At 42.5% G+C, this 23,133-nt stretch overlaps 1 protein-coding gene across 1 annotated transcript in view; it reads left to right on the forward strand.

Annotated features, from left to right (window-relative positions):
- The window catches only part of Muc16 (mucin 16, cell surface associated), a 223,289-nt gene that overhangs the window by 138,720 nt on the left and 61,436 nt on the right, over positions 1 to 23,133 (forward strand). Inside the window, exons 21-39 of the mRNA XM_075967627.1 lie at positions 3,318 to 3,442; positions 3,650 to 3,717; positions 4,730 to 4,902; positions 5,006 to 5,041; positions 7,212 to 7,336; positions 7,735 to 7,802; positions 8,632 to 8,804; positions 8,915 to 8,950; positions 9,635 to 9,691; positions 14,056 to 14,177; positions 14,316 to 14,383; positions 15,271 to 15,443; positions 15,536 to 15,571; positions 15,743 to 15,799; positions 19,308 to 19,432; positions 19,625 to 19,692; positions 20,301 to 20,473; positions 20,584 to 20,619; positions 22,576 to 22,700. Coding sequence (XP_075823742.1) covers positions 3,318 to 3,442; positions 3,650 to 3,717; positions 4,730 to 4,902; positions 5,006 to 5,041; positions 7,212 to 7,336; positions 7,735 to 7,802; positions 8,632 to 8,804; positions 8,915 to 8,950; positions 9,635 to 9,691; positions 14,056 to 14,177; positions 14,316 to 14,383; positions 15,271 to 15,443; positions 15,536 to 15,571; positions 15,743 to 15,799; positions 19,308 to 19,432; positions 19,625 to 19,692; positions 20,301 to 20,473; positions 20,584 to 20,619; positions 22,576 to 22,700 — 1,844 coding nt within the window. The remainder of the gene's footprint in view (positions 1 to 3,317; positions 3,443 to 3,649; positions 3,718 to 4,729; positions 4,903 to 5,005; positions 5,042 to 7,211; positions 7,337 to 7,734; positions 7,803 to 8,631; positions 8,805 to 8,914; positions 8,951 to 9,634; positions 9,692 to 14,055; positions 14,178 to 14,315; positions 14,384 to 15,270; positions 15,444 to 15,535; positions 15,572 to 15,742; positions 15,800 to 19,307; positions 19,433 to 19,624; positions 19,693 to 20,300; positions 20,474 to 20,583; positions 20,620 to 22,575; positions 22,701 to 23,133) is intronic.

Below are 23,133 nucleotides of genomic sequence, written 5' to 3' on the forward strand. Positions count from 1 at the left end.
GGACCGGATACTTCACATACAGCTACTTCAAGACTCAGGGTAAGAACAGCCCAGGAAAAAAGGTGTCAACCTCAACTTCTCTTTGGAGACACCGACTCTAGCATCAGACTGGCCTTGCCAAGTCCATTCCCAGACAAGGACACAGAAGTAAAATATCTTCTGTCCTTTCATTAGGGACTCTGAGAAAGACCTGGATCAGTCTGGCTCCCCACATTCTTAGATGTGTGTGTGTGTGTGTGTGTGTGTGTGTGTGCATGTGTGTGTGTGTGTGTTGTGTAGATATTTGTGCGTGCATGTGGATGCCAAAGATCAATGATGGGTGTTGTTCCCATATGCTCACCACATTATTTTTTTTAAGATAGTGTCTGACTAACTTGTAGCTCACCGATTCAGTTTTACTATCATCCAGCCAACAAGCTCCAGAGATCCTCCTGTCTCTGCCTTACCGGTGCTGGGATCACAGGTGTGTAGTATAACACTGCACCCAGGTTTTTGAATAGGTTCTGAGGATCTGAAATCAGACCCTTATGTTTGTGAGACAAGCGCTGGACTGACTGAGCCATCTCCCCCTCCCCTTTGTTTTCAGCTGAGGAGAAATGAGAACATACTCTATACACAGACCTGAGAAATCCAATGTCATCTAGTATGGGTGGGCTCTCCCTCCGCTGAAGTTCAGCATCCCATACCCAGGCTTCTCGTAACTGTGCACTGGCTCTGTTGAAGGTTCTGAAAGAGCAGACACTGTTCTTATCTTATTCTAGTGTCTTGCTTTACATTGCTGAAAGTGCGAAGGTGTGAGGTTCAAGGTGAATGTTCAGGCAGACCGTGATTTAGGGTAGGAGACGCATTAGAACAGTAATTAGTTAGTCCCTTGGACAGACAGCACAGTGGTGGCTCTGATGAAAAATTAAGTCCGTGAAGTGCAGTGAGGATCCTTTCTTAAAGATCTAAGAGGAAGAGGGTGATTGATGTAGTTAGGCTCTCCCCGATTCCTAGATGGGCATCAGGCTGTCCCTGATTCCTAGAGAGAGGAAAGAGAGGGACCTTACATTTCCAAGAAAGAACGTGTGACTCTTGGGATGTGGAGGAAGTGAGAAGAGGGGCACACAGCTAGTTTCAGGTGTACTGTGTGGAAGGTGTCAGCACAGGTAGTGCTCTGAACATGCTTGAGTGTGGCATCCTCAAATCTGTGAACTGCCTGGGGGTGGGTGGGGAATATTGTCTGCAATTCTCCTGGAATCTGAGAACCTGAGGAGTCTATTAGGGGCTTAGAAATTCACAGACAGGCTTTCTGTAGGGAGCTTCTCATTTCCAGTACAATGACTGCTGCAAAGAAAGAAGCTGCTGCCAATGGGCGTGGCCAGAACTGCAGTCTGCTCTAAATTCTAGCAAACACAAACATGTACCCAGGGTACACTGGTCACTGATTACTTATGAAAATTGAGGTTTCTCTGCATCTGCTTCCATCAGTTACTGCATGCATGTTCTGTGATGATAGTTAGGGCATTCCCCAATCTGACTCCTGGGGAAGGCCAGTTCAGGCACCCTCTCCACTATTGCTAGGAGTCTTAGCTGGAGTCATCCTTGTGGATTCCTGGGAGTTTCTCTAGCATCAAATTTCTCCTTAACTCCAGAATGGCTTCTTCTTCAAGATATCTCTTTCCTTGCTCCCCTTCTCTGCCTCCCCCGCCCCCGACACAAGCTTGTGGGTGCTCATTCACTCTGGACTGATAGCTAGAAAACCTGCATAGGACTCAGTTAGGCCCTCTGAATGTGGGTGACAGTTCTGTGGCTTGGGCAGTTTGTGTGCCCACTAACAGTGAGACTAGGATTTATCATTAGTGCATGAGCCGGCTTTTTGGAGCGCATTTCCCATAGAGGAACACTTTTCCCAGCCTTTATACAGCCAGAGGGTCTTGGTCCTGTCTCAACTGGATATACCAAACTCTGTTGACTCCCCTTGGGAAGCCTTACCTTTTCTGAAGCATAAAAGGGGGACTATTAGGGAAAGGTGGGAGAAGAGTGGGAGGAAGGGAGGGAGAGAGGGGAACTGTGGTTGGTATGTAAAATGCAAAACAAAACAAAAAATTAAATAAATTTTTAAAAAAGACAAAGAAAATTGAGGTTTCAGTATCATCTGGACCTGTCCATGGACCTTGGTAAAAGATCTGAGGATAAACATACTGGGGCCACAAAGGCTGGGCTTGACTCAGACCCAGTTTGGAGATTACATGAGTAATTTCTCCTTGGCTCAAATTTTATATATATAAAATAAGCTTCCCAATATCATCTCCCACCAAATCAATGCCTCCAATTTAAGGAAAGCATGTAAAATGGAGTATAGTCCCAATGTATTTCTTCAGATCGTTCTTATCCTTATCCTGTGTGCCTGTGTATGCACACTGGAGAGTAACTTGCACGTATGTGCACATGCCTGTGCATGCTGCAGGCCAGCTTTAGGTGTTATTCCTCAGCTGCCTTCTAGACTTTGATTTTTGAGACAAGGCATCTCACTGGGCTGGAACTCACCAAGTAGGAGAAGCTGAGTGACCAATGAACCCCAGAAATACACGTGTTCCCACCTCCCCAACACTGGAATTAGAAGTGTATACCGCCATATCTGGCTTTTTTTGTGTGAATGAGTTCCAGAATCAAGCCCTGATCCTCATTCTTGACTTAGTCACTGAACTGTCTCCCTAGTCCACTCTCTGCCTTTAAAAATATTTTAAAAATTAATTTTTGCTTGTGTGTGCACACAGACATGTGTGTGCATAAACAATGGCATGAGTGTTGAGAAGAGAGGACAGCCTATGGGAGCCGGCAGTTTATTTCTAGTGTGTGGGTCCTGGGTATCAAATCCAGCGCAGAGAGCAAGTGATTTTGCTGAGTCATCTCACAGATTCTAAACCCCTTACCTTTATAAAAGGAGAGAGGGACATGGGGGGGAGGGGTAGAAAGGAAGGAAGGAAGGAAGGAAGGAAGGAAGGAAGGAAGGAAGGAAGGAAGGAAGGAAGGAAGGAAAAGCATGTACATGGGTTGGGTTGCAGAAAAACAAATTGGATTAATTGAAAACTCAGGAAACAAAGATGCATGTTGGAATTTTATCGTCACAGGGTCTGATGTGTTCAGTGTCTGCACCATGGGGTACTAACCCCCGCAGAGAAATTCTACTCAGGTTTGGTACATGGCAGGTGATGCTGCATCCACCGCCTTTCCTGGGAACCTGTGATCCTAGAGGAAGAATCTAGTGCTGGAAAATACCCAAGTTCACAGAGGAAGCAGCAGCTCATAACATCTTTCTCCTATGCCCATTGTAGTGCCAGGCTCTCCTCTGGTACCTTTCACCATCAACTTCACCATCACTAACCTCAAGTATGAGGAGGGCATGCGTCAACCTGGATCCTGGAAGTTCAATGCCACTGAGAGAATCCTCCGAAGACTGGTAAGAGCTCTGCCCAGTAATTGCATAATTTCCCACATATGTAAGCCAATGCCTATCAGTTAGACGGCACTCTGCAGAAAGCCCCACCAACCTCAACCTTGTTCGACAGATTCCAGCTTTGCTCTTGGAGGCTAGCTCCACACATCTCAAAAACAGTGTTTATTTCCTCAATCCCTGTAGTCACAGCCTTCTCCCCTCTCTCCACAGCTCTGGTCTTTGTTCAATAAAACAAGCATCAGCCTTCTGTATTCTGACTGCAGACTGATCTTGCTCAGGTGAGTCCTCAAATTAAACAAGCCAGAGATCCTCAATGCATCCCAGACCCAAAGTGCGGTTGGGGTCTTTCCTTTTCTCCCGTCTATACATTACCCATGAGGCATTTAGGAAGCACTGCATCCAGCATCCAATGTGTCCTCTAACCCAACAACTGCTACTTGAGCCAGCCCCACAGCTGCAGACCACAGCAGGTTGATGGCCTTTCCTGTTCATCCATTCTCAATTTCAACTTCATTCCCTCACTGTGGAAAAAGGGAGCCTTAAATTCTATCCCCAGAATTTCTCTTAAACTATTGTTCTAGTTTCATTTCTGTCACTGTGATAAAACACCTCAACCAAAAGCAACTTAGAGGAGAAATAGCTTATTTTAGCTAATACTTTCAAGTGACAGTAATACTTACCTTCAGGGAAGTCACAGCCACTGATGACTGAGACAGTCACATCACACCCACAATCAAGAACAGAGAAATAAAAACAGGATTGTTCTCTCGCCTGTACTCAGCTTGACTTCTCCATTCTTATACAGTTCAGGGTCCGCTGCCTAGAGTATGTTGCTGACCAAAATGGGCTAGGCATTTCCACATTAACTAGCTTCATTAAGACCAGTCCACACAGGCATGACCACAGATCAAACCAATGGAGATTACCCCCCATTTAAACTCTTTCCCCCAGTGATTCAGGTAGATAGTTGAAGCTAACCAGTACAGACACTAATGTCTTTTCTCTTTGCTTTTATTGTCAAATTTTTATCTGTCTTAAACATGAAATCTCTCTTCTTCACATCATGAGAACGCAGATTAGTGTCTCACAGTCAATAAAAATTCTTTACTCCATGTCTGCTTGGGTTCACAGGCTACCGGAAGTCAGTACACTCAGAGACACTAGGCCTGAGGTATCACCTCTACACCAGTCATCTCATCTCCCCTGGCTCCTTCCTCTCCTGCCCCCATCGGTCTAAGATGTGTTCCAGGCAATCTCTTTATCATCACTCTCCTCATCTCTCCTTCTCAGGTCTGAGAATGATGGAGCAGCCACAGGGGTAGATGCTATCTGTACTCACCGTCCAGACCCCACTGAGTCTGAGCTGGACAATGAACAGATATATAGGGAATTGAGCGAGCTGACCAATAACATCACCCAGCTGGGCCCTTACACCTTAGACCAGAACAAACTTTCCGTCAATGGTGAGTAGTGGCCATATGTGCTCTATTGCAGAATATACATCCTCCCTTCCCAGCCTCCACTTCCTCACCCTGCCCCCTTCTCGCTCTTTTATTATCTCTTCAGGCTATACACACCAGAACCTGTCCATCATACCCATGAGTGAGTATTATGAGGCTCCATAAGTATCTCCTACACTGTAAGTCACAGCCCTGTGAAGGAAAAACAAAAGCCCTTCATTCATTTCTGCAGACCTCTCCAGCTATGGCTGCACAGAAACTTATGCCCTTGTCCTAAGTCAGGCTAGAGATATAGTGCTTAGTAAAGTGCTTGCATAGGGCCTGGAGTTTGATCCCTAGCAGCCATGTAGAAAGCCAGGCATAGTGGTGCACATTTGTAATCCTAGCTCTAGTAGGAGCAAACAGCAGGATCCTTGGGGTTTACTGGTCAGCCAGCCTAATTGAATTGGGGGTTCACGGGTCTTACAACCTGGCCCGAACAGTGAGCACTGTACTGGGGACTGAGCAGGCTGCCCAATGATATCTCCGAGCTAGGCCCCTTACACCTTGGTCTTAAAACACAAAGTAGACAGTGCCTGAGGAAGAAAAATACCAAAGGGGCTGGAGAGAAAACTCACCAGTTAACAGCACTTGCTGTTCCTACAGAGAACCTCGATTCTATTCTAGATGCCCACCAATGGCCCACAACCATCAATAACTCCAGTTGTAGAGAATCAGATGCCTCTTTCTGGCCTCCCTGAGCACCAGGCATGTACACGGTGCATAGACACAACATAGGCAAAACACCCCATACATAAAATAAAATAAAATAATTTGCAAAACAAATGGCATCAGATGTTGTCCTCTGGCTCCATAGGCACCTATGCAGGTGCACATTTGCACATTCTGTGGAAGGCTCATGCATGTGCACTCCCCTCTAGTATCTTGAAAATGAAAGGACATTCACTCTAAACACCTGGTACCTTTTGATCCTCAGCTTCTGTGGTGACCACGATTTCTAGCAGGACGACAACCTCTGTCTTCAGTCCCACAGGTAAGATGGAACAGGTAGCACATCTCAATTCCCTGAGAATTCCTTAAATATCAGACCTAATTGCCCAAGACATTTTCTAAAACTTCCTCTATGTAACCCATAGGCAGTCTGTAGTTTTAAATCCTTTCCCAGCCTTTTGAACCAACAGGGCTGCTAGGTGAGGCCTGAAGTACACCGTGGTCACTGTGTCCAAAGCCAGCTCAGGGCAGAGGAGTACCTCCATAAAGCACTTGACTTGGAACCAGAACCAGAATCTGATTCCTCAAGCCCATGGGAAATTGCCAGATGTGGTAGTGAGTACTTGACATTTCAGTATGTGGAGACAGAGACAGGCAGGTCCCTGGGCCTCACTGGACAACTGGGGTTTCTATCCCAAGGAAAGTAGAAGGTGTTCCTGAGGGTGATACCCAAGGTTGTTCCTCTGGCCTTCACACACATATATACATATATGAACATGCACTGTCATTTATATGCACATTCACAGTAAGAAAATCAGATCTAATATAACAGTACAACCTCACATAAGCTGAGTGCATAGAAAACATGAAGTCGGCAGTATATGTCCAGTATTAACATTCAGTCCTGCCACTTACAGACTGTGTGACTTGGAAGCAAATCCTTCATAATTTGCTAGAGTTCTTACATTTGTATTCCATTTTGATGCTACCTGTATTACATTACAATTTTTTGTCCAGTGCAAGCTATCAGTCTGATCTAAGCAAAGAACTTCAGACATGATCTGACATCTGCTACCTGAGGATAGGTGGGTAAGATGACTTAGAGAGGAAAGGCATTTGCTGCCAAGTGTGATGGACTGATTTTTCTTTCTGGGACCTACATGGTGAAAGGAATCAGTTCCTGAAAGCTTTCCTCTGATCTTCACACCCACGCTTTGACATGTACACACATAGTCATCACTACACAAGCAAATGAGGAAGTGAATGCTGCTACAGTCTTCACTGAAAAATTGCTTTAAACCAGTAAGTATGGAGACTTAAGAAAAGTCTTGGCTTTTTAAAGGAACTTCATGAAAGAAAGAAACCTATAGGGATTTTTGCCAACTGGAGAGACATATGTCTTTTCTTTCTGCTACATGGTGAAGTCAGCCACACACACCAATCCTTTGTTATTTGAAGGTATGGGGTCTGCTTTCCAAGGAAACGTGTTTCCTAGAAGAAGAATCTCCTCTGTGCAAGACTATACACAGCTGATGCTCCACGTTCAAGTTCAGAGAAAAACAATAGTCTTAGTGTGTGTCTTTCCTCCACCCCCTCTGCAGCAGCAGTCCCTGTCCTGGTGCATTTTACTATCAACTTCACCATCACTAACTTGGCATTTGAGAAGGACATGAGTCGCCCTGGATCCAGGAAGTTCAATATCACTGAGAGAATCCTGCAGAGGCTGGTGAGAGTCTTGCTAACTGCGCCTAATACCGCATACAGGTATAAACCATACCTACCTGTCACACAAGCCCCTGGAAGCTGGTGAGAGTCCTGCCCACTGAATCTAACATGGCACATAGATGTAAGCCATGCCTACCTGTCACAGAAGCCCCTGGAATCTGGTGAGAGTCCTGCCCTCTGAATCTAACACGGCACATAGATGTAAGCCATACGTCCCTGTTACACAAGCCACTGGAAGAAGAATTTATCCCTAACCGCAAAGACCAAATCTTACAAGAAGACCTAGCCCATCTCAGCCTGACCCCAAGGATGACATGTCTCGGGACCTTGCCAGTCTCACGTCTGCCCCACTTGTACTTGCTCGTTTCTTCCTCTCACTCCTCTAACCTTCTTCCACAGCTGAGGCCCTTGTTCCAAAAATCCAGTGTTGGTCCCGTGTATTCTGGCTGTGTCCTGGACTCTCTCAGGTGGGTTTGGGGATATGGAAATGGGGTGTGAGATCTAAAATGTACTGAGTTTCCTTCTGTTGTTTTTCTGCGTAGCTTCTGTTCAGGTGAAGTGAGAAAGCCCTGACACAAAGTGCCTTCCAATCCTACCACTTCCCCGCAACTATCTCCATACGAGTAGACCATCATCACAATTTTACTGTTCCTGATTATCCTGTCTGAATTCCCAGTCCCATTTTCTGCCTTTGGAATAAAAGGAGGCTGCCTTACACATTTAAAATTCTGTTCTCTGATTACTGTAAATAAAAATAAATTCTTTTCCACTTGCTGTCAGGCCTAAATCCATTTCTCACTTGTCTTAGATATGTGAGCTCCTCAGATCCCAAAACATGAGAGTGAAGATATGATTCTTGTATTTGATAAAAATTCATAACTCCATGATTTCTGATTGTCTCAGTTTAGGAGAAATCAATATGTTCATTATCTAGGTCTGGCTTCTGGTATTTTCCAATCTTCTTTTTTCTTTATAAAAGATGTTTATTTGTCCAGTATGCACATGTAAATGCATGCATGCATTTATGCATGTGTGTTTGTGTGTGTGTATGAACACACCAGTACCATGGCATCCATGTGGGAGCCAGAGGATAATTTATTGACACCATCATGTGGGTCCCAGGGATGGAAGCCAAGTTGTCAGGACTGATGGCAAATTACCCCATCTGTAGATCCATCTCTCTGGGCCTCTATCAGCCTTTTCATTTACTCCAGCTACTTCCGACCCTATCCTAGTATTTCACGATGCTTTGTTAAGGATTCCTTTATTGTTCATTGTTTTACCTGTCCTTCCCAGATCTGAAAATGATGGTTCAGGCACAGGAGTGGATGCTGTCTGCACTCACCACCTCGACCCCACTGGCCTGGGACTGGACAAAAAGATAGTGTATTGGGAGCTCAGCCGGCTGACCTATGGTGTCAGCAGGCTGGGCCATTATACTCTGGACCAAAACAGTCTGTATGTCGATGGTGAGCAATGGCCACCTTCACTTTGCTTTAGTGAAGCGCCCACATTCTCTCTCTTAACTCCGTATCAGTATCCCCCTCCATTTTCAGTCTTTCTTTCATTTTCTTTGCAGGTTACACACATCAAAATCTGGCTACCACCACCAAGAGTGAGTATTCTCAGTTTTTATAAATCTCTATGACTCATATGATTTCCACGTCTTTGGAATGAAAGAGGTCAAAGGCCCATTCTCCATTTCCCAAACTGCGGTGTGAGACTTTCCCTGGAGAGAGGCAACAAACAAACATCTACTCATCCTAGAGAGGGAACTGAATATGCACCAAAGTAGCAACTACAGTACCACCCAACTTGGGTAACCAGTGCGTTTATTGGGGTTACTCACAAGAGCAGGGGTGCCTCAGAGGCAGCTTCATCGTCAATAGCCACCCTAGCATGGGTCAAAACTCAGAAAAACTGGATCCCTGAAGCTCTCTACTTGACTTGCAGGAGTCTCACCATGTCAGAGTCTCTCCTAGGCACCAAAGCTGGTCAGAACCTTCTTCCTTAAATGTTTTCCATGGCTTCTATAACCTTGGGCTCTCAAGAATCTTTAGCTTTAGCTTTACCAGACTTGTGAAGTTTGTTTATTTTTCTAATGCTCATGAGCTTCCCCTCTCCTTTTCTGAATAAATGTTTCAACTCAAAGGAAATTGCTAAATGACACAACCTCATCTCTAGGCTGTGATGGACAAAGACTTAAACACATAACTAACCCCAGAATCTGCATTCTTTCCCTGATGTCTCCAAGCTAGTGGGGTTTCTACTCTAATCATTTGAGAGTTTACCTCCACAGTCTCCGTGATGACCACGGCTTCTACAGCATTGACTACCAGCTCTCCCAGCCATACAGGTAGGAATTCTCCTCTCTGAAGAAGTCCCCAGTGGTTCTAGTGTCTTAGAGTCAGGAGGAGGAGTGGAGGAAGTGACCTATTCCAGAGGATCCTAAGGTTAACTCTTGGTGACTTTCACAGGTTCATCCCAGGCTACCAAGAATCCCTTTAATTCTATTTCCTGGTATTCAGAATCTCTGGTAATTGTTTCTGATGTTTATTGGTGGCGATGGATGTCTAAATCCTCCCCCAGCCCTTAGAAGGATATATACAAGCAGGGCTGTTGGCTGAGACTAGATATATAGTGTGCAGTCACTGGCGTGCTATCAAACATCTCAACAAAAGATCAAATTCTTAGTTTATCGACTAAGCAACTCACATACAGCTTGCTTAAAGGACTCCTGTTATTGAGTAGAAAAGTGGTTATTCTGGATAACTCATCATGAATATATTCCTTAATATAAATGTGTATAAGATCCTGTACTATGTGTAGAAACTATAGTCATAGTCTTTTGTTGTTATTGTTGTTGTTTTGGAGGATTGTATTTATTTATTTGCATTGGTGTTTTGCCTGCCTGTATGTCTGTATGAAGGTGTCAGATCTTGGATTTACAGAGAGTTGTTAGCTGCCATGTGGGTGCTGGGTACTGAACCAGGGTCTTCTGGAAGAACAGTGAGTTCTCTTAACCACTGAGCCATCTCTCCATCTCTATAGTCATATTCTTTCATGAGGCTTTTTAAAAAAAATGATTTGTCCATAATTGATGGATTATGACAAATCATTTCTTTATTTTTAGGATTATATTCTTCATTTATTTCTACCTCATCTGTAATGTTTTTATTGTAAGAATTATTTAAAAAAATACTAGGCCTGTAACGGGTTCAGTGGGTAAAAGCTCCAAATCTGAGTTCAATTCCTGGATCCCACATGGTAGAAGGAGAAAACCGTTGCACTTTGACCTCTATTTGCCCATGCTTATATGGAAGCAATATATGAATATTACAGTAATATGTCCTGTGTTCAAGTTGTACTCTGTGACCTGGGCAAGTTATTTAATTTCTCATTGGCTCAGGATTTTTATTTACATTTACTGGTTGCTTGATTAATGTCTGTATATTATTATGCACAACTGGAAGTCAAAAGACAACTTGAGTTTGTTCTGTCCTTCTGCCATGTAAGTTTCAGAGATACAACTTAAGTCACCAGACTTGGCAGCAAGCAGCTTAATCCACTAAGCCATTTTTGCCAGTCCTCATTGCCTCCGTTTTGAATTTGTATAATAGACATTGTAATAACTGCTTGGTCCATAATAACAAAACTGTTGTGTGTAAGCTCATTAAATCGATCTCTAACACAAATTACCAACATAATGTTTCTACTGAATATGAGGAACAGTATTGAGGCTTGGGCAGTCTGTGGGGCCACTTGCAGGGGGACTAGAATTTATCCCTAATGTTTAAACTGACATCTAGGAGCCCATTCTCTTTGGAGGGATACTTTGCTTAGCCTAGTTATAGGGCAGAGAGACTTGGTCTTGCTTTGAAGTGAAGTGTCAGACTTTGTTGACTCCCAATGGGAAGACTTACCCTTTCTGATGAGTGGATGTGGGATGAGGAGGGGGAGAAAGGTGGCACAGGAGAAGGGGAGGTAGTGGGTGGGAACAGGGATAGTTATGTAAAATGAGAAAAGATTGTATCAAAAATTATAGACGTTAGCTTGATTTGGGAAATAACCAGGCTAGCTAAAAGACAAAACAATTATGTTTTTATTTACTATAAAGGTAAAACACATAAAACAGGAATGAGAAGTCCAAGCTCAGCTGTGGTGCCAGGGAATCAAGAGAGAGAGAGAGAGAGCATTTGAGGCATGTGCCCATTTTTTTCTCAGGGTCCCAGAAAGCCACACACACACACACACACAAAGATAATTGGTTAACAAAACTTCCCTATAACCTCCCCCTTTTGTCTAAACAAGAGTATCTAAACCCAATAGAAAACTATATACAATGGGAACAGATATCAAGTATAAAATTACAACCAACATAAACAATATTAAGCAAGGAACACATGACTAATGTTTTAATAAGCATTTTATTCCAAAGAGTCAAAGTCTTGCATTGGAAATAAACTTGGCTAAATCATAAGAGGAAGGTAACTGCAACTATTTAATCTTCAACTCCATAGATGCCCTAAGAAGGGAGATATTTGAGTAGGCAGGCAGTGCAATCAAACAGCTTCTAATGCAAACAGTATATGATGGAGACAATTGGCTATCTGAGCAATCATCCAAAGTCTCATGGACAACGTTGAAGCAACCAACTTTGGATAAGGCCTATCATAACTGGCAGACAATTTTTAGAGGCAGGAAATTGTTTAGAACTGTCTTACCCTGCCTTGGCAAGATTTGACAGTCCTTTTCCTTGTGTCCTGCTTATCCAATCCTGAGACCATGTGCTTTGTCAGTGGTTGAGGCATGGGTAGTTCCTTGCCCAAAGGTTAATTGTTCTAAGAAGAAAGCAAACTCTGAGTGGAGTGTCTTCGGTGCTCAACATTCTCTCAGATATAGATTGGTGCTGTCAAGAAAAATTATGTCTCATGTCAACAGAATCCTAAACTATTTAAATGTCATGTTCTACAGATCCTTGAAGTGGTTGAAGGTTAGCTATCTGGGCAGAAGGCAATCTCTATGTATCTAAAGAACCTAATTAACCTGATTATATGTACAACAAACATGAACAACTAGTGACCTATAATATTTAATACCTGTGTAACTTAAAGACTAAGACTTCATGTCTGAATATTAAATAATCTGTAAACAAATGTGCAGCAAATAAGGACAATGACCTCAAAATGTAAACAATGTATAAGTATCTTGATCAGAGATAAGAATAATATATAATGCAATACGAAACTATATCCTAAAAGTTGTATCAATATACAAAATGTTCTAAACAGAGGTAGAAACATGCATGTGCGTGTGTGTGTGTATGTATATATATATATATATATATATATATATATATATATATACAATTTGAAAGAATAACTGCATAGGTTAATAAATACTGTAAACAGGAATAACAAATATAATTTGAGCTTCTATCAATATACAAAAAAACTATACCAATGTACCAATGTAAATTATATGGAAATAATAGCTCACAAGTATTCATTCTATTATCCACTATTATTATCCCTTTTAAAAAAAATCTTGGAACTTACATAGTTTCCACCCCAACCCTCTACCTGATACAAGTAATAATCAACAACCCCTAAACGGTATTCCCAACATTAAGGAGAAACATTTTTGGAAGAGGGTATGTTGTCCTCTAGAATTGCTTCCCGCTGTCATGGGGGCAATGTTCTCTTTATGGGATCCTGCAAAAGTAAAGTGATGGTTGAGTTTCAAGATTACTGTCTAGTAGAGGTGCAAATGATTTTCAAGCAGTTGGTAGGGTTTTTTCCAAAGTTCTTATTTGGAGTTCTTGCCAGAATGTCATGAGAAGGTGCACCATAAAAAATTCTTAGTTAAAAAAAAGAATAAAAGTAATAATAAGGGTTGGTGTGAGAGCTGAGTTCTAAAGTGCTTTCCTTGCAAGCTTGAAAATCAGAATTCGATTTCCCAAAACCCATGTGTGTTAGAGGAGAGAGGGGGGTGAGAGAGAAGAGAGAAAGAAGAAAGAAGAGATAAGGGAAGAGAGAAGGAGAGAAAGAAGAAAAGGAAAGAAGGAAGAAAGTGATTTGGTGTCAGGTACTAACAATCCTAGCTCATGGGAGATATAGCCTTGATCACTGAAACTCACTAGACAGCCATTCAAGCCTACTTGATGAGTACCTGGCCAATGAAAGACCTTGTCTCAAGAAGAGCAAGATGGACAATTCCTGAAGGAAAGCAATATAGGCTGTCCTCTGTCATCCAAATGTATGCACTCCCAAATACACATTACCCCAAACCTATGTGCATATGCACACAAAAGTGTATGCACATATGCTCAATCACATCTATATCTACACACACACACACACACACACACACACACACACACACACACGTATTCAGTGAATAAGCAGATGTCAAGAAAACATTTGGTTTAAACAAAAATTCAAAGAAAAGAGAATGCTTATGTAACTTTCATTCTCCTGAAAGTCAAACATAATTCCTTTCTGGTTGATAATATATTTACCAGTCTAGAAGAATCCCATTCATCCTTGATAACTATCAGGTGAAACTGATGTTCTCTAGGTGGAAACTGTCCACTTTTGAAGAAACTCCTTCTGAGTGATAGAAGGTGTATTTGTACACCCCAAGTCAAGTTCAGAAAGAGAAAATAAGATAAAGTTCAGATATTGTGTTTCTCACATCCCTTCCCTCCTCTGGCAGTAGCAGGTCCCATTCCAGTGCCTTTTACCATCAACTTTACTGTCACTAATCTGGAGTATGTGGATGATATGGGTCACCCAGGATCTAGGAAGTTCAATGTCACTGAGAGACTTCTGCAGAGCCTGGTGAGATAACCCCTCCCCCCAGTGTATAAAGGCCCACCCACAAATGGAAGCTGCACTCACCAAACCATGTCACAACCAAGAAGAAGACCCTAACCAAATCCTCAGCATTGTTCTCATGCCTCTTACCTTTCTCCTCAGCTTAAAGCACTGTTTAGTAAAACCAGTGTCGGCCCCCTGTACTCTGGATGCAGACTAACAATGCTCAGGTGAGACCTTATAATAATAGTCTAGGGGCTGCAAGATAGTACAGTCAATAAAGTACTTGCTGACCAAGCATGAGGACCTGAGTTTGATTCCCAGCACCCACATAAAAAGCCAGTGATGATGGCATGTGCTTGTAAACCCAGCATTGGAGAAGTAGATACTGGAGGATCCTTGGGATTGGCTGACCAGTCGACCTTCCAAAAATCAGTGATCCCTAGGTCTCATAGACAGACAGACACAGAGAGATCTATCTCAAAAAACAGATGGCTCCCAAGAAAGAATAAACACTCAAGGTTATTCTCTAACCTCCATATACATACATAAGCATGAACACACACACACACACACACACACACACTGGACCAGGCAGTCTTTCCTCAAGTATTTCTAAACCAGTTTAGTCAGCTTACCTTCTGTCTTTATGTCCTCAACTTTGGGGAATTTAGGACACGTACCACATTGCCTCCTCAGCTGTCCCCAAAGCTTGCAAACCCCCACATACAGAATCCTAATACTCTTAATTCTTTCCTTTATCCCTGACTTTGGAATAAAGGAGGATTGCAGGTGCTGTTTTAAAGTTCAGTGCATAGGACTTCTCTTAAGACAATTTCCCACTCCCAATCCCAGTTTTCATCTATTGTAAATAGGAGTTCTCTAGACCCTGTGACATGAGGACATAGGTTTGAGTCTCTCAGTCTCACTCCATGTCTGCTCACAGCCACAAGGTAGCTACTAGAAATCAGTACATTCAGAGAGGGTAAGCCCATCTCTTCAGCAAATATACCAGATGTTCTATTTCTTCTGGCCCTTTCCAGTTTTATGACAGACACGTCTGGATCCCTCCCTAGGTAATCTATTTAATACCAATCCCCCTGTCTGCCCTTCCCAGGCCTGAGAACAATGGAACAGCCACAGGAGTAGATGCTATCTGCACCTACCAGCCCAACACTTCTAGTGGAGGGCTGGACAGAAAGCGTCTGTACTGGGAGCTGAGAAGACTGAACAAAGGCATCATGAAGCTAGGGCCCTACACCTTGGACAAAAACAGTCTCTATGTCAATGGTGAGCTATATTTCAGAGTCATGCTCCTTTCCTCCCACACCACTGCTTCTCAACCCCACCCCATTTCCACTATTTTGTTGTTATCTATGCAGGTTATACGCAGCAGACTCTGGCCACCACCCACGGGAGTGAGTATCTTGAGGCTCCAGTATTAGTGAGTAAGCCCATGAACCGGAATCTCTATTCCATGCCTGAAATTCACCTTCATTTAGGGATGAACAGGGAAGGGGCCGCTTCCTTGTATCCCCCCCATGCAAAGGTTCCCTAGTCAAAACAATTAAATTGTTTTTGCTTTTCAGCATTAGTGATGGCTACTGTTTCTGAAGGAATGCCAAACACTTCTTCAGCACCCACAGGTATGAATTCTCTTCTGTTGAGATTCTCCCAGTCATTTAAAAGATCGGCAGAGGGCAGATGAATAATCCCAGAGGGTCCCAAATGGATCTCACAGGCTTTTCCCAGGTCACTGAGGAATCTTTAATTATCAAACACTTCCCTAGCACCCTTTATCCTAAAGCATCCCTTAGAACCTACTTCTGAATTCTACTGTTCTAAATCACCCAGCATTCCTGACAATGGTATATTTCATCAAGGCTGTTCACCAAGGGGATTTATTTAGTCTGTAGTAGCTGCTGTATGAGGAACCAGCACATTAAGCAATAAATATCTAGTCTATCTAGTAATCAATGAGTTTGTTTTAATAATTATTTTTGGCACTGAAGATATAGCTTAGTTGACAAAATACTTGCCTAGCATTCATGAAGTTCTAAGCTCCAACCAGCATCACACAAATTGAGCAGTGAAGTTCTTGCTTGTAACTTGGAAAGTAGAGGCATAAGGACCAGAAGTTTAAGGTCACTGCTGGTCACATAGAGAATTTGAAGTTAACCTGGGCTACACAAGAAGCTAGAAAACAAAGGAAAGCAGGAAAGAAAAACAATCTTGTTAAATAAGTTAAATAGATAAGATATTCTTGCTAAATTACTAGTATGCCCCCAGTGTAAATGTGGATCAACTTCCTAACTACAGGAGTGTTGTCATAACTTTTTAGCAGAATTTTAAAGAATGATTTGTCCAAAATCTATGAACCAGTCATTTCTGGATTTCCTGCATTTCTTCCCCAACTATCCTAGAATATTTTCTTGTGGCAACTGCCAAAGATACCAGAAACATCTTTAAGTAGAGCAGGAAAACCCATCTGCTCACCACTCGGTTCGGTGCTTGTAAGCCACTTGTGTTTGACTCCAGTTCTGTGAACTGTGCAATCTGATGACATAAAAGTTTGTATAAATTGTTTTCTCATTTCTGTGATAAAGTACCCAACAAGAAGCTGCTTTGGGGAGTAAGGGTTTGTTCTGGCTTACTGTTTGAAGGGCATAATCTGTCATGGCAGAGAACACACTGTAGTAGGAGCAGGAGGTTGACTGATCTTATTGCTTGTCAGGAATTAGAAGGAAATTGGAACTGAGCTTACTTCCTCCAGCAAGACTCCACCCCCTAAAGCTTCCATAACCTTCCCAAGCAGTACCACCAGCTGTGCACGGAAAGTTCTAACACATGAGACTGTGGGAGAAATTTCTCCTTCAAACCCCAAGATTCCTAAAAATTAGATGGCTATAATACATTGTCATGTATTCAGGATCAGGGGTTGTATTGAAAACCAGCACTTGAAATATCAAAAATATTAAAAATGGACTGGAGGGATGACATAACAGTTCAGAGGGCTGCTTCTCCAGAGGATCCACACTCACGTTTAATTCCAGTTGCAGGGGATGCATTGCCTTCTCTGGCCTCAACAGCACCTGTATATATATGGCACACACATATAAAGTCAGAGAAATAATAACACATTGCTAAAAATATAAAAAGAATTTAAATCCAACACACATTCTCACATATTCTCATTGGCTCAGTCTTTACATCTGTGAAATGGGAACTGCATCAACATCTCCTAATCCTATTAAGTGAATTGACACCGTCTCAAAAGGACAAATGTCATACCTTTCTATTATTTGTGATTCCTAGACTTTATATTCACATAAAATTGTGAATATATATTATATACACACATATATAAAATAAAAGTAAAGTTTTCTGGGATAACAAAAGAGGCAAATGAGAGGAGATAATATGAAAAATGAAAGAGTGGGAGCATGTGGAGGAGATAAAGAAAATATTCAATGCAAAATATGTACCTGTATGAAACATTTTAACTAAAATTTAAAACTGTTTAAAGACTCATCATAATCAATCTTTAATTTCTGTTAAAAGATAACAAATTACATTTTCATCCAAAGGGATACGCTGTTCTGAGACACAAAAATCCAGAATGTGTGTTTCCTCCAAGAATTTTCTTATTGTTTGTGTATTTGCACATGTGCACATATCTGTATGCATGCCATGCCATGTGTGCAGATTAGAGCACAACTTGAGGGAACTGATTTCTCTTTCTTCCACCATGTTAGTTCCAGGGATCAAGCTTGAGTCATCAGTCTCGGCAGTAAGTGCCTTTACCCCCTGAACCTCCCACCGTATGTGTGGCTATTCTCATGTGTGCAGGTGCATGTGCAGGTTATAAGTCCATGCACGTGGAGGCCAAAGGTCAATCACGGCTGCCTTTCTGGATGACTCTTTACCTTATTTACTTTATTTTTATGTGTATGGTGTTTTTAATGCACGCCGTACCCTCAGAGAACAGAAGAGGTCATCAGATACTCTAGAACTGGACTTATTCATGGTTGTAAGCTACAATGTGGGCACTGAGAACTCTGAAATAAAAACTACCAATAGTCTTAATTACTGAGCCACCTCTCCAGTCCTTTCATGGTTTTAAGATAGGTTCTCACACTGCATATAAAGCTCACCAGTTCAATTAAGCTGGCTAACCAGTGGGCTCCAAGAATCTACTGTCTCTGCCCCTTCAGAGCTGTGGTTACAGACTCACACAACAGTGCTTGACTTTTTTTTTTTTCTTTTAACGTGGGTACTAGAAATCTGAACTTGAATTTTCATGATTTTTTAGCAGTCACATCACCAATTGATCTATCTTCCTGATGTTTCATTTATACATTTTCCTTAGTCTTCTCATAGATTGAAACTAGTTAAGAATTGATTTATATAATAATTCAGTTTAGAACAGCTACTTAATTTCTATAACTAACCAATTGACTGGCAAGTTGTGTTAATATGTTTACCAAAAAAAGAATGGGTAAAGAAAAGGTACTCCATATGAACATTGGAACACTTCAGCAATAAAGAACAAATTATTTCAATTATAGGAACATGGATGTAACCAATATGTTGTGAATTAAGTTAGTCTCAAAAAAAAACTAATATCACATGTTTTCTCTTATTTGTGGTTCTTAGATTATATATGCATTTATATGTAATTGCACATGAGTAGATGACAAGAAACTTGAATGTTTCTGTCTTAGGCAACTGATGTAATAGGAGAGGGAGGAACAGAAAAAAGGAAGTAAGTGGCCTGTGCTTAGAAATGGTCACTGATAAGCACATTATAGGCTTGCATGAAAGTGGTCTTATATAAGTCAGCATAGTAAAATAAAAAATAAAAGAGAAAAATAGTTTACATTATAAAACTCAGAAGCCATGTATGATAGCTCCCTAGAGGGACAGATAAGCTTCCATTCTGCTTCATGGTGAAGTTACCTCTCAACTACAGTCCGATTTCTTCTTGGTAATTAAATTGAAGCCGTTGTGATGTCTCTTCCCCCGAAAACAAGTGTGCTTCCTACAGGAAAGTATCTCTACAGTGCTTGAATATGCGCATAGCTGTTGCTCCATACTGAAGTCTAGAGAACAATAAGAGGTTGAGCACATGTCTTCCTCTAATACCCTCTGCAGCTGCAGGCCCTGTCCTGGTGCCTTTCAGCATCAACTTCACCATCATTAACCTGGAGTTTGAGGAGGAAATGGGTCACCCTGGATCCAGGAAGTTCAATATCATGGACAGAACCCTGCAGAGCCTGGTGAGAGTCCTGCTTTCTGCATCTAGCCCCACCTGCTGGCCATGCCATGCCTTGATCCTGGAAGAAGCCACTGCCCACCTCATCCTGACTATACATATGCAAATCCCACTCACAATGCCTGCTTTGCTCAGTTCTCTTTTGTCCTGACTTTATCCCTCACTGCTTCTCCTCACCTTTCTCCTTTCTCCACAGCTCAGGCCCTTGTTCAATAAAACCAGTGTTGGTCCATTGCATTCTGGCTGCAGGCTGATCTTGCTCAGGTGAGTCTTCAGAATAGCAGGCTGGAGTTGCTTAAAGTGCTCTCAGTCCAAGGATTGTGTTCAAATTCCTTGCTGCACTTCTGAATGTCTTATGCACAAGTGAATTTGGGAGGTACCTTATCTCGTACCAAAATGTCTCCTGATTCTATCTCTTGTCCCACAATTCATCAACAGATTGGAATACCTTCTGTTCTTCCATTTTGAATTTCCTCCTTCTTCTCCTTACTTAGGAATAAATGAACATTTCCTATGAACTTTGAAGTTGGCCCACATGGTTTGTCTTAAGACAAATATGCTCTTTTTGCTCCCTAATGTTGACCTTTGGTGCCCCAAACGTTATTCTTCAAACGTTTCACTTGTGACCTCTCCTTTTCCCATAACATACCCTTGTTTATTTGATTCTTGCAATTGACAATAATTCTGGACTCACTGTCTGCTCAGGGTCACACATTACCGGCAGTCAATATGATAGAAAATCTACAACTGACTTTGTAAGTCTCTATCAGATATTTCTGCTCCTCTGAACCCTTCATGTGCTGCACCAGGCATTTCTGGATCCCTCTTTAAGCAGCCAGTTTATCACCATTCTCCTCATCTACCCTTCCCAGGTCTGAGAAAAATGGAAGTGCCACAGGGGCGGATGCCACCTGCACCCACCACCTAGACCCTGCTGGCCATAGGCTGGAAAATGAGCAGATATATGGGGAGATAAGCAGTCTGACCCAGGGTGTCACCCAGCTGGGCCCCTACATCCTGGACAAGAACAGTCTCTATGTCAATGGTGAGCAACGGTCATCTGTGCTTTGCCGTATTGTGGAGCCCACACCCTCCTTTCCCACTCCTTCTTTCCCTCAGTTCCACTAGAGTTTAAATCTCCTGTTGTCCATGTAGGTTACACACACCAGATCCTGGCTACCACTCCCAGAAGTGAGTATTCTAAGTTTCCTTAATTGTCTACCACACCTATCCCTATACCCAGCCCTTTGAAATGAAAAAAAAAAAATAGCCTATTGTCTCCATTCCACTCTTCAACTAACCTGCAGCCTGAGGTGTACAGCACTTTAAACCCTAGCAGAACCCAGACTGGGACACCCTAGTGTCATCCCCAGATGATGTCTTCAAATGGATGTCTTTTCCCCCACAGTGTCTATGGTGAACATTGTTTCTTCAACTATGCCAGCTCCCATCTCCAATCTCACAGGTAAAATTCTCTCTGAAAATACTTCTGGTGACTTCTGTAATCACAGGAGGCAAGATGACGGGTAGAGTAGTATGTTAAAGGGGATCCTAAGGTTGACCCTTGGTGGATGAGAGGGTCCTCAAAGGTCCGAGAATTCTCAGCTAAATCTCAGGTATTTCCCACCCCAGAATCAAGCTTCCAAAGCCATTCTCAGGTTCCTGTTTCCTAATGTAGGTGTCTACAAATTTCTAAATCTTTCTCAAACTCTTGGAAGAATTTTAAATAGCAGACCAGTTAGCCAAGAAGAAATTTGTGCAGGAAGCAATGTATAAAAACAGCAAATCAGGATTTTATCAGCCTCCTAGTTTGACCTACTTGACCAAATGACCAAGAAGTCTATATGTCTCTTTCTCTCTCCCTCTCCCTCCCTCCATCCCTCCCCCCCCTCTGTTTGTATGCATACATGCTTGTATTGCTTATACTTGTAAAAGTAAAAGCCAGAGTTGAGTCTCTGTTATTTATCTTCAGGTGTCATCTTGGAAATATAGTGCCGAGGGGTGGTTTAATAAGTAAATGTTTCTTAATTAAGCATGAGGATCATAGTGTGGGCTCCCAAGAACCCATATTAAATCTGGGTGAGCATAGCAGCCTGCCTGTCTCCAAAAAGACTGAATAGCCAGATGAGCAGAAAGGGCAAGCTCTGGGTTGTCTTTGAGAGATCTTGCCACAATATATAAGATAGACTGATTGGAGAAGACACCTAACATCAACCTTGGCTCTCATACATGTGTACACACATGCCCCACATGTATGCAAACACACATACATATATGCACACCACACACCCGTACGTATGACAAAACAGATAAATTCTATGGCTCTAAAGGCCTTTTCTTACCAGAGCTCTCTGATCCAAGGTCTTACTCTGAGCTGATAATTGATCCTGCTTGGAGGAGTGAGCAAACATGGCAATGTTGCATGGATAAAGCAATGTACAGCTGCCATGTTGTTGCATGAAGGGGATCAACAGTAAAAGAAGGGAATTAATCCAAAGCAGTGATAGAGGCATCTGTGATCTACCAGTAGCCACACAACTGAAGAGCTTGTCTTTCCCACCACCCCCAGAAACTCTTACTTGCAATAGCTCCTCAGAACCAGATGGGCTAGTGAGCCCCTCCTCCATTCATGTTAGAACTTCGCTAGGCCCACCCTTGGATAGGTGAAAGCAGCTGTGAGTTAAGAGCTGCAGCCATGTGGTGTCCTGAAGACCATATCCTACAGGGCTCTTCCCCATCCTGCTCTTACCTTCCCTCTTCCTGCGCTTCTGTGATACTACCTTGGCTTTCCAGGAGGTGATGTAGATAGATGTTCTATTCATATCTAATTACTGAACACTTATTCTCAGCACTTTGACTAGTTAAGAGTCCCTGTAGTAACTGCTGTCTGTTGCAAAACATGCTATCTTACCAAGGCTGAAAGCACATTGATATTGATATTTTAATTGCCATCTGTGTTTAATTACTATTATTTGTATCATTCAAAATAAGTTGGATTTTTTTTTAAATTCTGGTAGAGACATCCTGAACTGTTGCCCTAGATATGAATACATGGATCGCAGTGATATGAATATAGACTGTGTCCTAAACCCTAGATCTAGTTCCAATATGACTCAGGACTTAACTTCTCTCCTAATCTAATTGCAGCCTCAAGCTCTGCTCCACTGCTGTGCACTCTTAACTTCACTATTACCAACCTACCATACACGGAAGATATGTGGGGCCCAGGGTATGCCAAGTTCAACAAAGTGGAGAAAGTCCTGCAGCTTCTGGTGAGACTCCTGCTCCCTTCCCTCGCCTCACCCACTCCATCGCCTTTGGTCTTGCTCCCCTACTCCAGCCTTACCTGCCCCCTTCTTGCCCCACTCACCCATTAAAGCCTCATCCACTTCTCTTTCTTGTTTTACTCACCATCCACCACATGCGTCCCTTGTGTTATATTCATGATACTCTGCCTACCTTCAGCCTTACCTACTTAAGGCTCACCTGCTCTCTCCGCTCACACCCTCTTCCTTCGCATAGCACACTGGTACTCCATCCACCCACTCCACTCCTGCCTTCTTGTCCCACTCACTGGTGTCTCTTTTACTTCTTCAAGTGTAGCCCTCCTGTATCTAGTTCTAGGCAGGGATGATTGGCCCACCTACTCCATCCGTACCCATGCCCCTCTGTTACTTCACCAACTAATGCCCACTCACGTTTCTT

The sequence above is a fragment of the Microtus pennsylvanicus genome, chromosome 3 (genome assembly GCF_037038515.1).
Source record: "Microtus pennsylvanicus isolate mMicPen1 chromosome 3, mMicPen1.hap1, whole genome shotgun sequence".
NCBI lineage: Eukaryota > Metazoa > Chordata > Mammalia > Rodentia > Cricetidae > Microtus > Microtus pennsylvanicus.